The following is a 15,905-nucleotide window of genomic DNA, read 5'->3' as shown; positions in this document are numbered from 1 at the left end:
ACTGCGTGGTGCGACCCCCCCCCCCCAAAAATATAAATATATATATATATAAAAAATTGAGAATACTTAATTATCAAAAATTGGTCACTATAATTTAACATAAGGGACAAGCTTTTATGGGTAGGAATATAAATGCAAGTAAAGAAAAAGATAAAAATTGGGAGAAATGTTAAAATAATGATTGGGGTCAATATTTAGTTAAGTCTAACATAATATATGTTCTTAAGAATGTACATATTTGCATTTCTTTATAAATATTTTTTCTTAATTTTTTTTTTTAATAGGAATATCGTTCAGAAAAATCTCTTGAAGAACTGAGTAAACTTATGCCACCAGAATGCCATTGGTATGATCCTTGTTTCTGATATGGATTTCTACTCTTAAAAGTACAAATTAAATGTGACTAGTACAGTGTACATTGTGGCCCAATATTTGTTTAAACATAAGGTAGAAACCATTAATCTGACATGAAAAATTCATGCCCTATTCAGTATAGCAAGTAGTACTATTAAAACTTTTGTTACTTCTAATTTTGAGATTCTTGAGACATGGATTTATTCAACAGATACTTTCTGTGTGTGACTGCGTGCCAAGCACTGTTGTGGGTGCAGTGATGTATAATCAGACCCTGGTGATTGAGAAGGTTGCTACAGTTCTCACATTTTACATTTGAGCAACTGGTCCGCTTTTCCAGTGCTTTGTTTTTTTTCTTTTAATTCATCTGAGCATCTTAATTACCAAGAGCACAAGAGTAAGTCTTTTCTTGGTTTCTGTATTTGACTTATCTCCTTAGAAGTGGTGATAATGCAATATATTTTCCCCCAGGCAAGCCCCCTGGAAGGAATTTTTTTTTTTTTTTTAAACTAAGATTCAGACCTTGTTTTTTGATTTTTTGTTTTTTTTTTTTAATTAATTAATTAATTATTATTATTTTTTTTTGGCTGTGTTGGGTCTTCATTTCCGTGCGAGGGCTTCCTCCAGTTGCGACAAGTGGGGGCCACTCTTCATCGCGGTGTGCGGGCCTCTCACTATTGCGGCCTCTCGTGTTGCGGAGCACAGGCTCCAGACGCGCAGGCTCAGTAGTTGTGGCTCACGGGCCCAGTCGCTCCGCGGCATGTGGGATCCTCCCAGACCAGGGCTTGAACCCGTGTCCCCTGCATTAGCAGGCAGATTCTCAACCACTGCGCCACCAGGGAAGCCCCAGGAATTTCTTAAAATAAGTGGCCTGGCTTGCTTTCTTCAGCCGTGGTTGTTTCTGTTTCATGTTACAGTGTGCGTGAAGGAAAATTGGAACATACACTTGCACGAGACTTGGTTCCAGGTGATACAGTTTGCCTTTCTGTTGGGGACAGAGTTCCTGCTGACTTGCGCTTGTTTGAGGTGAGTTTGATGTCTTAGTCTGTTTGAGCAGCTGTAACAAAATAACACATAAATGTACTTCTCACAGTCCCAGTGGCTCGAAGTCCAGGATCAAGGCACCAGCATGGTCGCATCCTGGTGAGGACCCTTTTTCTGGTTCATAGCTGGTGTCTTCTTGCTATGTCCTCACATGGTGGAAGGGGCTGGAGAATATATCGAGACAAAACTCTTAATTCAAAAAGTTACATGCACCTCTATGTTCATAGCAGCACTATTCACAATAGCCAAGACATAGAAACAACCTAAATGACCACTGACAGAGGAATGGCTAAAGAAGATGTGGTACATATATACAGTGGAATATTACTCAGCCATAAAGAGAATGAAATAATGCCATTTGCAGCAATGGACCTAGAGATTATCATGCTAAGTGAGTAAGTCAGAAAGAAAAAGACAAATATTATATGATATCACTTATATGTGGAATCTAAAATAGGACACAAATGAACTTATCTACACAACAGAAACAGACTCACAGACATAGAGAAAAGGCTTGTGGTTGCCAAGGTAGGGGTGGGTGGGGGAGGGATGGACTGGGAGTTTGGGGTTAGAAGACACAAACTATTACATATAGCAATGGATAAACAACAGGGTCCTGTATAGCACAGAGAACTATATTCAGTATCCTGTAATAAACTATAATGGAAAACAATTTGGCAAAATAATGTATATATGTGTATAACTGAATTGCTTTGTTGTACAGCAGAAATTAACACAACATTGTAAATCAGCTATACTTCAATAAAAATAAAAAAGTTAATAGTAACAGATGTATAACTAATTTAATAAAGGAAACAACTTTTCTAATCTAAAAGAAGGCAAAAAATAAGAAAAGAACAGAAATAGGAACATAGAATAAATAGATGGGTCAATTAGAGAACAAATAGTAGGAAGAGCTATAGAACCCCACTGTATTAGTGCTTATTTTAATTGTAAATGGATTAAATATTCACTTAAAACACTGAGATTATCAAAGTGATATAAAAAGCAAATGCAATTTAAAACAGTGACATATCTAAACATTTTTTTTTTTTCCCTTAAAATATATCTGTTTTTCCCATAGAGTCTTTTGAGGTATCCATGTAGTAAATCAGCAGATCTTTATGGAAATGAGTGTTAGGCATTGTGGGAGACACAAAGATGATGTGATAGAGTTCTTGCCCTCAGGGAGCAGACTGTTGGTATACACAAATCACCATAAGATAAGCTAGAACTGGGTAAGTGCAAGAGAACTACAAAGAATGGAGTAGAAAATTTAGAGAAGGGAGAGGTTACTTCCCATTTGAGTGAAATGAGAATGCCTCAGACAGCATTGCTCTGGTGGTCGTAATCGAAGGGTAGTACTGAACCGAGATGGAGCAGCAGCGGTATTTAGATCCCCGTGAGTGTTCTGGTGTGTGATTAGAGCTGCAGTATGTTAAAGGTAGAAAATGCGTGGTAGAATCAGGGGGCCTTGGATGTGAAACTCCACTTCAGATTTTATTGGTTGGGATTTAGCTTTGAAGGTCATACCTAGCTGGCAATGATGTTACGTTTAATCCTGCCACCGTGTGTAGAATATGTTGAAGGGATGGAGTAAGGCACCTAGTATAAGAAGCCCTCATAGCCCATGAGAACGCCAGTCTCATCTGTTATTGGAATTGACATGTACAGAGCTGTCATTCTTTGAATACCTGGTATGTCCCAAAACATGAGCGTTCTCATGTGGAGGTTATGGAAAGCCTGAAGAACATTTGGAATTATAAGTACAAGCTTCATTTAATCTTGAAATAAAGAAAGGTCTTTCTTCCAAATACTTAAAATTTATCCTTAGAAAGATATCAGATTGCTTTAATTGTTGAGTGCAAATAATACAATACAGCAAGTATTGGGAATGTTAATTTTACTTTATTACCTTCTTTCTCCCCTTAGTAGGTCTTTTTATATCTTTTTTACTCATTTCTTGTCCCTTCCTCCTATCCCTAATATTTGGTTCATGACAAGACCTTGAATTATTCTTCCTTAGAGATGCAGTAGGCCTGTCACTTGATATAAATCATCTTCCCCTCCCCCAGAGAACTCTAATTTGAATCCATGAAGTTTTTGTCACTATTTATTCTGGAGTGCTTCTCTTCTAATTCAGAAGCAGACCTCCTCAGTGGGATAGTTAGAAGATGATTTTCCCATTGTTTGAACAATTTGAGCAGCATAACGACGTAGAAACTTCAAAACACCATTTGACTTGGTAAAGTGTTTAAGGGTTTCATTTAAACAAGGGTTAATTGAGAATTATCTCAGATAATTAATAAAATTAATTTTCTCGTATAGAAAAATACTTGTCAGAATATGGATTAGTACATATTTTATCCATTCAGCAAATATATATCGAAGACTTACTGTGAGTTTAATAAGAGGGATTTTTGACATTTTAAAGCTTGATGCTGTAAAAATTAGAAGTGTATGCTTTGTGGAGTAATTGATTAGCTGTGATTGTTTTCCCCCTACTTGTTAACTTTTCAGACACTTCATCAGCACGTTTTATTTGGCAGTGCTGTGCTTAGGTTGATTTTGTTCCAGTTAATCCACTTTACATATATAGTTGAACGTCTTTAATTCCTTCTGTCACTTCTCTCCCCTACCTGGTACCAGAGGCACGTTTTTGCAACTACTTTAATAGTAGATTGAGACAACATTCCTAAAAGAATTGAGCCTTTCCTGCTGCTTCTAGATTTAAATGTACTGACCGAAGACGTAAGAAAGCTGATAGGTGAAATTCTCTTCTGGACACAGGTTACTAACTTTTTGTAATTAAATTGGCTTATTGGAGTGTTGTTTGCTGAATTTGGTTGTGGTGAATGATTATGTAAGGCTAGCTGGTTATTCGATGTTCCTACATGAAACAAGCTCTTTGTTAGAGTATAAAGGAAACAGAAGACTCCTCAGTTATCCTTGGGATGTTATTAATTTTTCACAAATAAAGCACATGGATTTCACTTTGGAAAAAGCAAGCGTAGGACTTTTGCAGTATAGTTCTTTTCGTGTGGACATGGCCCATGGCCAAGGTTGCCACTTCGGCATTGTCATTGCTGCAACTCTAGGGTTCCTGTCATAATTTCAGTGGTTCAGACTTTGGCTGTAATTCTTGCATGGGCCTGTAGTAGCATCTTGTCAGCAAGTTCAGTGACTCACTGCTATATAACTTTTTTTTTTTAAATTTTATTTATTTATTTATTTATTTATTTTTGGCCGTGTTGGGTCTTCGTTTCTGTGCGAGGGCTTTCTCTAGTTGTGGCAAGCGGGGGCCACTCTTCATCGCGGCGCGCGGGCCTCTCACTGTCGCGGCCTCTCTTGTTGCAGAGCACAGGCTCCAGACGCGCAGGCTCAGTAGTTGTGGCTCATGGGCCTAGTTGCTCCGCGGCATGTGGGATCTTCCCAGACCAGGGCTCGAACCTGTGTCCCCTGCATTGGCAGGCAGATTCTCAACCACTGCACCACCAGGGAAGCCCCTGCTATATAACTTTTATCTGGTATTTTCTGGCTGTGTCTTAAGTCAATTCAGGCTGCTGTAATAAAATACAATAGACTGGGTGGCTTAAACAACAGATGTTTGTATCTTACGGTTCTGGGTGCTGGGAAGTCCACAATCAGGGTCTGGCGGAATTGGGTTGTTGGTGAGGGCACTCTTTTGTCTTGCAGTCTTTTTGCTATGTCTTCATATGGTAGAGAGAGTGATCTCTCTTCCTCTTACAAAGCCACTGATCCCATTATGTGGGCCTCACCCACATTACCTTCTGTAACTCTGATTACCTCCCAAGACCCTGTCTCCAGTTATCATCACATTGCATTGGAGTTTAGGGCTTCAGCATGAATTTTGGGGGGACAGAATTCAGTCCATAGCAGGCTGAGTCTATCTTTTGTAAAACCCTTTTTAAAGAAGATTAATGTTGATAACTTAAGGATTTCTGTGTTTGGTTTTCTTGCCTGAGTCAGTTTTACATGGCCAAGGAATGAGTGAATATGTGTTGGTGGCAGTAACCTTACCAGCATAGGAACCTTAGAATTATTTGTGGAGCTGGGATAGTAAAACTTAGAGGAATTGAGCTATGGGCATGTTCTCCAATTTTTTCCCTTAGGATTTTTATTTTAATTTTTTAGTAGTAGTTGAGAAGAGATACCTCTGGCTAGTTAATCGGGGGCAGCCAGGGGATTGGTCAGACAGTGACTTTAGATGAAGCAATCTTATAGACTATACATATCTGCATAACAGTACATTTTGCCTTTTTGGAAACATAACATATTTTCCATAATGTTCCAGGTAAAGTCTATATCAAAATTTGAACAAAGAATTCTTTGTAAGAGAAAACAATGTAAGAGTCAGAGGAAAAGAGGATTTCTTTTGGCTGTTGAAAATATTTTACCTCTTAGCTACAAGTTTTTAACTAAACCCAAAATATTGCCTGAAATGTAGCACGATTTTCCTTCACCTGGAGTACTGAATGATTAATTCTATTAACACTTTTTTTTGTGGCTCATGTGTTAGGGTTATTAGCCCATATCATTCTTCGAAACTGTCTTCAAGATCTACACACAGGGTACAGTTGCCACTTTTTTTTTCAAACCCAGTTTTTGTTTAAATGGGAATGTCTTAATTTTTCATTTTTGAAAGATAGTTTTGCTGGATATAGAATTCTCTTTGATTTTTTTTTTAAGCACTTTAAATATGTTATTCTACTGGTTCTAGCTGCCATGGTTTCTGATAAGAAATGGGATGCTAATCTTATTGAGAATCCCTTGTACATGATAAGTTGCTTTGCTCTTGCTGTTTTCAAGATTCTGTCTTTGTCTTTCAGCAGTTTGGTTATAATATCTCTCAGTGTAGATGTTTATGAGTTTATCCTGTTTGGAGTGTATTTGTCTTCTTTGATGTATAGATTCCTGTCTTTCATTAAATTTGGGAAGTTTTCATCCAATATTTCTTCAAATATTCTTTCTGCCCATTTCTAGTTTTTTTTTTCTAGGACACTTATAATGCTTAAATTGGTATGCATTTTACACTTCGTCTTCCCTGGTACATGTGGTAGCCCTTCCAAGCGTTTATTTCTTCAAAAACTTCCACCTTAGTCTCTTCCTTTTCAGTCTTTTGGTTGTGTCTGCTGCTTGCCCTGTTCTGTGCTTTGCCTGCTAGTATATGTCTTTAATCTTTTGGCAGATACCTGGAAAGCTACTCTAGCTGGAGTTGGGATGTGAAGTAAAGGTCAGCCTCTGCACCAGTCCTTCAGAGAACTGCCAGACAGGTCAAAACACACAACTATAGTATTTTAGGAGCAGGGTCCAGGAACAGAAGCTTCCATCCCCACAGCTATTGCTGCTTCTCTTGGGAATGGGGAATAGCAGACAGGCAAATAAAAATGCCTTTTTCTTCTCAAGCATTTCCCTGGTTGCTTTTTTATTCCAGAGTTTATTCTGTCAGTTTTTGCCAGCTTATGATTTTTTAGTGGAGGGACCAGTTGTTTGAGTGCTGTGCTCCACTATTTTCTGTGATGTTACTCCTGAGTTGTAAGTTTTTATATAGACTTAAGTGTATTTTTTTGGCAGGTAAATTTGATAAATTGATTTATAGTATGTTGCTCTCTCCTTATTGTGATTTATCACTGAAACTTCGCTTTTAAATTTCTGAATTATTAAACTTATATACATACTTGTAAAAAAGCAATTTACAAACATCTTAGGAAGTAGAGATTTTAAATTAGCTGTCAAAAGAAATTGACTAGAATGTTGGAAAAGGTGTATGTTGTATTTGTGGAATGTGGAAACATTCATATTCACTAAAAGCTATTTGATATAATCACTTGTGTTTGACTTTGGAAAAGATGTATTTTTCTTTAATAGTATCATACAACTGAGAAAACCATTCCATACTTAGAGCAATAGGAGTGTTAATTCTCTAAGACTGTATAAGCTGGAGCTCTGCTTAGTGTTTTGTTGTCTGATTTTTATAGTTCAGTGGTTAAAAACTGTTGTGAGCTGAGAAATGCTATTCATTTTAAAATGCTGAAGGGAAAGAACTCATTTTTTCCTCAGTAAGTCACTAGAATTTAAAAAGACAATATGGGTGGGTTAGAAGTGAGACTTAGTGTCTTTGTTTTAAGAGTATCATTTTACATTGGTAGGAAAGGACTGTTGCAAAAATAGGTCCCCTTTTGAAATTTTGTTCCTTTTAATAGTCTTACTGAAATATCTTATAAATCATTGTTAACCGAATTTAAATTATTGTCTTTAAATTATTGACAACTTGATCAAGTTCAACCTGTACTCTTTTTTTTTTTTTTTTAAATAAGAACCACTGAATGTACACTTTGTGTTGATGCACGTGGGCTTTCTCTAGTTGCGGTGAGTGGGGGCTACTCTTTGTGTGCGCGGGCTTCTCATTGCAGTGGCTTCTCTTGTTGTGGAGCACGGGCTCTAGGCGCACGGGCTTCAGTAGTTGTGGCACACGGGCTCAGTAGTTGTGGCTCGGGGGCTGTAGAGTGCAGGCGCAGTAGTTGTGGCGCATGGGCTTAGTTGCTCCACGGCATGTGGGATCTTCTTGGACCAGGGATCGAACCCGTGTCCCCTGCATTGGCAGGCAGATTCGTAACCCCTGCACCACCAGGGAAGTCCCTGAATCCATACTCTTAAGTCAAGTTTGCAAGCATTTACCATGGGATAAAATTCATTTCAGGTAACACTGGTTGGTTGGGCTTTGATTAATAAGCTAGAGCTCATGAAGAATTTTTAATTATATTTTCCTTCATTTGAATAAACAGTAAGAGGAATCTTAATTTTTGAGAGCATAAGTAAGAAATTTTATCATGATCAGGCAGTTGCAGATGAATATTTTGGAAGACTCATTTCTGGGGAAAGAAATCTATTTCTGATTTGCTTTTAATTCTGGACTAGAGGTGATTAACCTAGCAGCATACAGGATACTAAGATGTTCTTTAGTTTATGAACTTATTTTTAGTTACCAGTTGTACCATATTAACTGTAATTTTTTTAAGCAGTCACTTTTTGCTTTCCAGGAAACCTTTGTGACTTTGGCATTTACCTTATTTCTGCCTAATGTTTTATAGGAATAATCCTGTGAATTATTTTCAACCATTTAAATTCTGTAGGTGTTAAATATTCAGATTGTGGGATTATGTATGCATCTTGATTCTTATTTACATTCTGCTTTTGAACTGTGTTGTGTCTTACTTAACACCTCCACCATAGTGCCTGAGGAAGAATGAAGAGAAAGTGGAACATAATCAGTTTCCTTATTAACAGCTTTTCTGAAGGTTTTATGTTTAAACTTGGCTGGAAGGCATGGAGCTGGCTGATTCTTTGACTTCATTTTATCCTAACCTTTCTCTCTTTCATGAATGCAATGGATAAATGACTCTAATGTCTTTCTTCTCAGGTGAATTAAATTGTGACTTTGTTAAAGTGTAATAGTTAGGCTTGCCTACTTTATTAAAGTACCACCCTTCTTAGAAATGACTTCCTTCCCCTTACTCTCTCAAAACTGCTTCCTGCGAAAACTTGCAGTCACCATTAAGAGAAACTAACTTGTCACTTAGAAAATACTCTTGTTCAACGGACAGTTGAGAGCTATGCTACATTGTATGATTTAGACAAATTTCATTAATAATGTATTGTTAATTTTAACAGATTTATAATTATATAGGAAAAAAGATAAGGACCCAAAGCTCCCTTTCCTTCCAAATTAGTTTGTATACTAACACAGGGCTGATTGTTGTTGTACAAAAAATTACATGCGTCTTTTCTGTAGAAACACCTGATTTGAACAAAAATTCTTATTCCCTTAAATGGTTGTTGCACTGCTGAGGCTGACACTGAAGAGCTGGGTCCCTGACAGAGTCAAGAAAAGCCATGCTTCCCCCCTCTTTTTAAAAAGTCAGATTATATTTGTATTCCTTGACAACCACCTAGTGTTAGTATTTATCCTTGTTTAAGATTTACATTTGAAGTAAAAATTCTTCAGTGGGAAAACATAAATTTCAACTTTGTCACAGAGAAAGGAGTTCTATAGCTTGTATACAAGTATTTGTTTGTTTTTAAATATTAGCAGATTTTTCTTATTAAGAGCTTAGAAAATTACAAGCAGTTCTGATTTTTGTAACAAGCATTAAAGAGGAACTTGCTAAACAAAATAAACTATTTGTTGACTTTTGTAATTTAGAAGAATAAGAGTTAATTTGTCAACGTTTGGGTTTCATCTCCATGCCTTATAAGCTGTGTGATGTTGGGTGAGGCACTTAATCCTTCAGTATGTCTGTAAAATAGGGATAATACTACTAGTGCCTCATTGGAGTTGCTAGTAGCTAAGTAGCTGTTAGTAGATAACTTAGTATAGGTGTGTAGCATGGTGCCTAGCAGATAGTGAGCAAGGAAGTGTCAACTGTTTTTAGTATTAGCATCATCTTTGAAGAAAGATCTAACTTTTTTCTTACTTGGTAATAAATGTGTTAGTGTGAAAAATTATATAGACCTAAGATTAATTTGGGAAGAAGAGTCAAATGTGTTCTTTTAATAAAAAAAAAAATCATTGCTTTTGAACATGGCAGGTGTTTTTTTTGAATCTGTAGATGTGGTGAAGTAATGAACCCAAATTTACCTGGCTTGTCTTTGCATACATAATTATATAAAATGGGAAGCCTTTTAAAGACTAAAGGACTGTCAGATCTGTGTTTTAAGGAATACTTTTTATAAGCCTATTTTGATACTAAAATCTATCACATTTACATGGTACTAAACTTTCAGGAAATGCTACCACAGTTTGGTCTCTCTGGAGTTGTATGATATAATTTATTTTTATTCTGAACATTCTTAAACTTTATGATCTAATGTTATAAACTTTTGATTATATTTGCAGTGTTATATGCCTGCCTAGCACAGGAACGCACCTAGCATGTTCCTGCCCCTACAGGCTTTGTACTTTGTGCTCCTTTTCCCTAGAACCCTTCCTCCCTCATTATGGCCCAACCTTGGGGCCCTCACGCCAGTCAGGGCTCTGCAAAAGGGTCATCTGCTTTTGAGAGATGTTCTCTCTCTATCACTTATGTCACTCTCCATTCTTACCATGTTTTTTCCCCCACTATCAAGCATTATATTATCCACTCTTGTTTATTTTTTCAAATCAATTTCCCATTAGAATAAAAGCTGAGGGCAGCAGTAAACTTTGTTTACTGCTGATTCTCTGTGTGATACATTACAGGGCCTGGCATATTATAAGTATTAATAAATACTTTTTAAGTGAATGTGAATCAATGGCGTTGATCAAATCAAAAGTTTTATTATGTAGATGGGGAGAAAGAATTCATGAACTCAATTTTTAATAATTATTTTCTGTGAGATTTTTTTAAGGTATTTATGGTCATAACAAAATAATCATTTAAATAGATGAGATTTATTCCCCTTCCCCACCCCACAAAAAAGAAAAAACAGGATTTAAATTTAGAGTATTTGGTACATAGTAGGAATTGTCAATCAGGAGGCCCAATTCAGAACACCAGCTCAGTTTATAATAGCAGTGAGACTGCACATTTAACTGCTCTGGGATCATTTTCTTATCTTGTTTTCTTTCTAGGATCTAACCCAGTGCCTGGTACATAGTTAAGGTAGTCAGTAAATGTTGCTTAGGTGAGTGAATGAACCTATAAAATGAGTAAAATCATGAACTAGTTTCTAGTTTCCCGAAGAACCTCCTAATGATCCTTGAATTAGAGCTTCTGGAATAAAATGGGTCCAAGATGTTTGGAAAACACTCTTCTGTTGATTCTGAAACCTGAGTGCAACATCAGAATTACCTGGAGGGCTTGAAAATGCAGTCTGTTAGGTTCACTCTCCCCACCTCCTTGTTTGCGGTAGGGCAGTGAATTCCTTCACAAGCTCTGACGTGTTAGAGGTGATGCTGGTTCTGCTAAGACCACACTTCCACAACCCCTGCTGTATCTGTATTCCTGTTGAGGTGCCTCACACCAGTGCATTGTAAGTTTTGAGAAGCACTATGGTAGGGGAAGCTGTTTAATTCTTAACACAGTGTTTCTAAAACTTCCTTGACCAGCGTACTCCTCCCTTGTATGTGTGTGTATATATGTGTGTGTCGGTTTATCAATGATCATCCATCTATAACACTATACACAATGCTTATTAACATCCTTGGAACTGTTGTTCTGTGGGCCATACTTAGAAACAGAGCCAGGTCACATCTGCAGTATTTTCCACGTATAAAATTATGATTTTTTTTTTTCATGCTTGGGTAGGTGAATTCTTAATTGTGTTAGGAGTGCAGCCTTCAGTATTGAACCCCATTGCAGAGTTGGATGGTGATGTGATATTCATGATCTGCATGGAAACATTTATATACATTTTTGATTCTTGCTGACATAAATTTAGAATAAATGTAGGGATGTATAGCAAGAACAATTTCATGAAAATTAAACCCAAAATGATGAAATTATTTATTTCTCAGTATCTTTTATATCTTTCAGTCGTATTTCTCTTCTGTTATAGTTGGTTTAAATCTGTCAAACCCATTTTCAGGACTTTAGGATAGGGCAAAATTAGGAAATAATTTTAGAAAACTCATGAGAGTCGAGTTTTCTCTAAATAAAGATTGTCTCAGCTAGTGTCTCCTTTTCCCTAGTTGTATTTGGAAGTTTAGGCTAATTTTGTCTCATGGTTCTGTCTACTTTGCATGTAGATTTTGTTGACTTAGCTTCTTTTTTTTTTTTTTTTTTTCTTTTTTTGGCTGCATTGGGTCTTCGTTGCTGCCTGCGGGCTTTCTCTAGTTGTAGTGAGGGGGAGGGGGGTTACTCTTCCTTGCGGTGCACAGGCTTCTCTTGTTGTGGAGCACAGGCTCTAGGCGCATGGGCTTCAGTAGTTGTGGCACACGGGCCTAGTTGCTCCGCGGCATGTGAGATCTTCCCGGACCAGGGCTTGAACCCATGTCCCCTGCACTGTCAGGCACTTAACCACTTAACCACTGCACCACCAGGGAAGTCCCTAGCTTCGTTTTTAAATATGGTTGTACCTATTCTAGCCTACTGTCTTAAAGTGATGGATATGATAAAAGATTTGGTTAATTTATAGAAGGGAGGATATTTGTGGAAGGAGTGATGGTTACAAACTCCTTAGATGTTAAGTTTAGCAGAGAGAGTCTTCAAACTTGAACTTAGTGGAGTGCTTTATGTTCCCCAAGGCTGTGGATCTTTCCATTGATGAGTCCAGCTTGACAGGAGAGACAACACCTTGTTCTAAGGTGACAGCTCCCCAGCCGGCTGCCACTAATGGAGATCTTGCATCAAGAAGTAACATTGCCTTCATGGGAACACTGGTCAGATGTGGCAAAGCAAAGGTAAGTTTTCTTTCTCGTTTTCAAGATAGCAGTTCCTTTGTTTTCAACCATTTCCTCAGTTCTTTTTTGGCTAGTTTTATGTGGAGCTTTTAAAAATATATGACGAAGAAATGGCAGAATTGAACCTAATCCTTGGCAGATATTTGTGAGACTAAGGAGAAGCCGTGTCCCTGAGGTATAATACATCCATAGTTCTGCCATTTACCAGGTCATGGATCCTGTAAAAGCATAGTCCTCAGTACATGTTCTTTTTTTTTAGATAGAAACAGTGGCTTGTGGATATGTTCACCATTGGTTAAATAAAATTTCAATTTAGTTGATACGATACTGGCTATAATATTCGGACTACATATCACTCTCCTACTGATTGATTTCAAATATTTTATTTCCTGGATTTTAATATTACACAAATATAAAAGGCATCATTCAATAGCATTTGAGAGGGAAACTACATTAAATGTCTCTACTGAGTATAAGAAAGGTTCAAATTTCAGAAATATTAATATAGACAAAAAAATGGGCCACAGAATTGAGTCAGTAATAAGTTTAATGAGATGTTTGTTTTCTAGGATCTATAGTAACATCAAAAGTAAATTTGCTGAGGGAACCTTGGATACGTATGTCAGGCATCTTGACTGTGGGTGGCTTTGGACAAAGGGAATGAAGGGGTTTTGTTTTTTGGTTGAGAGAGGTGATTCCATCTGAATGTAAATATGTTTTCTTGTTTTTCCCTTTAGGGTATTGTCATTGGAACAGGAGAAAATTCTGAATTTGGAGAGGTTTTTAAAATGATGCAAGCAGAGGAAGTGAGTAACAAACTTAGTTTGTTAATGATGTTTTAGTTTGAAATCCGAAATATCTTCCATTGTAAGTAGAGAAAAAGAGAATATTGGAGGATTATTTTGTTAATTTTGGAAGTAATATTTTATTCAGAATATCACTCAGTTGTCTGTGCTTAAAATCATAAGTGGAAAGCCTGTAATTGGAAGGGTTTGAATTAACACTTAATATTCTGAAATATTCTGATGTTTATTCATTGTTCATAGGAGAAGAAGGTTTAGCCAGTTATTTATAAGGTTTATTATTTTTAGAAATTAGCTTTATCATATTAAATTTAAAGATTACTAAATAGTATATTTGTACTTTAGAACATGTCTTCTACCAAAATTCCCAACTTTACATAATTCCAAGTATCTGGAGAAAAAAAGATTGCAAAGTGAAATAACTTGGAAGATACCCTTGTTGAAGGATATTGAAGATTAGTTCTCTCATTTAAAATATCTTCTTATATTTAAAAAAGAAGTTGCATTCTACAAATATCATTTTCTTCTCAAATTATCTGGATTTCTCAGGTAGCCTGCCAAGACTCCCATATGTGATGCAGTGTGTAAAACCGTCCCAAGCTTGGGGGTGAAGGGATCGCCAGAGATCAGGGAGCCAACAGGGTGAAAAGACTTGGGTTACAAGCATCTCTGTAACGAGAAAGAGTAGAAAAATGAGGGGCAGCTGATGATAATGAAGTCCTGGGGAAGCTGCTAGGGGGAGTAGATTTTTCCTCAAAGAGGCATAGAGGGCATGAACGTTTTCAAATAAACGGGTTTTTAACAGTATAGGCCTCACAGTTTTCTCAGTGAAGGAGCTAAAACTTACCTCAAGGGAGAGTTGTGTATGTCATGGGTGTGTTAAGCATGAGCATGTATGTGTCAAACACTTAAGAGTCCCTGGCACCTAGTAAAGCTCACTAAATTTAGGTAATTGGGTAATTGTGGTGACACTCTTCTCCTATTTGTCAAGGCACCAAAAACCCCTCTGCAGAAGAGCATGGACCTCTTAGGAAAACAACTTTCCTTTTACTCCTTTGGTATAATAGGTAAGAGAAGAGTGAGTATGTATATCTCCTATATTTACTTAGGTTTATTTTTTGAGTGGGAAGGGGGAGTTAGATACATACATAGAAAAATTCCATTCATGTATTCATTTATTCGGCTACTATTACTTTTTTTGAACTATAAAACTAATCCCCAGCTGTTGTCCTTTTCTACAGAGATAAAATAGAACTCTGTAATTCCTGTAATCAAAGAGCATTTCTATAAACATTTTAGTATTTGTCTTTCTAGTCTTCAATAAAATACGATAGTATTGTGTTATGACTACTTTTCTTTTTTTGTTTTATGTATCCCATCATAAACATCTTGTCATTAAATAGATAGTCATCTAAAACAAATTTAAAGGTTGTATAGTATTCCATTGTGTGAATATGTGTGTGTATACATATATAAAAAGCCAGTGCTCTTTTAGACATTTGTGTAGGTTTTTAAAGTTTTAAAGAATTGTGTAAGTGATTCTTCAGTGCAGGTATCTTATTATAAACACCTCTCATTTCCTTAGGATAAATCCCTGAAAGTGAAATTATTGGGTCAAAGAGTATCTGTGTGATTTTAAAATTTTTGGCATCTTTTTAAAGGCTTTTGTTTCATATTGCCAAATAATATCCTCCATCAACAAGATAAAAGTCTCTCTTCCAGCACCCTTGCCAGCTTTTTTGTCATTAACTTAATAGGTGAAGAAAAGTCTTCTCATTATTTTATTTCAAAATTCATTATTTGAGAAACTGAACACTTTGTCATATGTGTGTTAGTCCTTTTTATTTTATGACCTGCCAGTTTATTTCTTTTGTCCCTCTTCTCTTGTGGTATAAGTCTTAGATTGGTAACAGCTCTTTGTATAATTAGGATATTAATCCTTTTGTTGTTTAAGTTACAAGTATTTTTTTCTCCTGATTTTTAAATTGCTTTTGAGGGCTGTATAATAAACTTGGTAGGGAGGGGAGAGATGTGTGTAATGGAACAGTCTCTTGCCTGAGATTCTTATCACCCTCCTGTTGATAATTAGTGCAGTTAAGTTTCTGTCTGTGTTCTATTCATAAAGGCTCTCCCAACCCCATGTGGGAGAATGTTTTTTGTTTATAGTTATTTAAACATCACTATACTATTTTAGTTTTTACTTTTGACACTTAATTTTACTATTTTATTTAGAATTTATTTTAGTATAAGACTTAAGGTAGAATTATTACTTTTTTACTTAAAAGTTAATTATCCTAGTACCA

General features: G+C 36.5%; 1 protein-coding gene across 7 annotated transcripts in view; it reads left to right on the top strand.

The window, feature by feature from the left end:
* The window catches only part of ATP2C1 (ATPase secretory pathway Ca2+ transporting 1), a 116,444-nt gene that overhangs the window by 61,940 nt on the left and 38,599 nt on the right, over window positions 1-15,905 (top strand). For all 7 annotated transcript variants that reach the window (XM_059920340.1, XM_059920343.1, XM_059920346.1 and 4 more), the window contains 5 exons: window positions 285-346; window positions 1,272-1,380; window positions 12,644-12,799; window positions 13,537-13,605; window positions 14,594-14,669. In XM_059920340.1, the coding sequence (XP_059776323.1) occupies window positions 285-346; window positions 1,272-1,380; window positions 12,644-12,799; window positions 13,537-13,605; window positions 14,594-14,669 (472 nt within the window). The remainder of the gene's footprint in view (window positions 1-284; window positions 347-1,271; window positions 1,381-12,643; window positions 12,800-13,536; window positions 13,606-14,593; window positions 14,670-15,905) is intronic.

The sequence above is a fragment of the Balaenoptera ricei genome, chromosome 4 (assembly GCF_028023285.1).
Source record: "Balaenoptera ricei isolate mBalRic1 chromosome 4, mBalRic1.hap2, whole genome shotgun sequence".
In the NCBI taxonomy this organism is placed as follows: domain Eukaryota; kingdom Metazoa; phylum Chordata; class Mammalia; order Artiodactyla; family Balaenopteridae; genus Balaenoptera; species Balaenoptera ricei.
The sequence above is the reverse complement of the archived record's forward strand: the minus strand, read 5'-3'. Positions and strand labels throughout refer to the sequence as shown.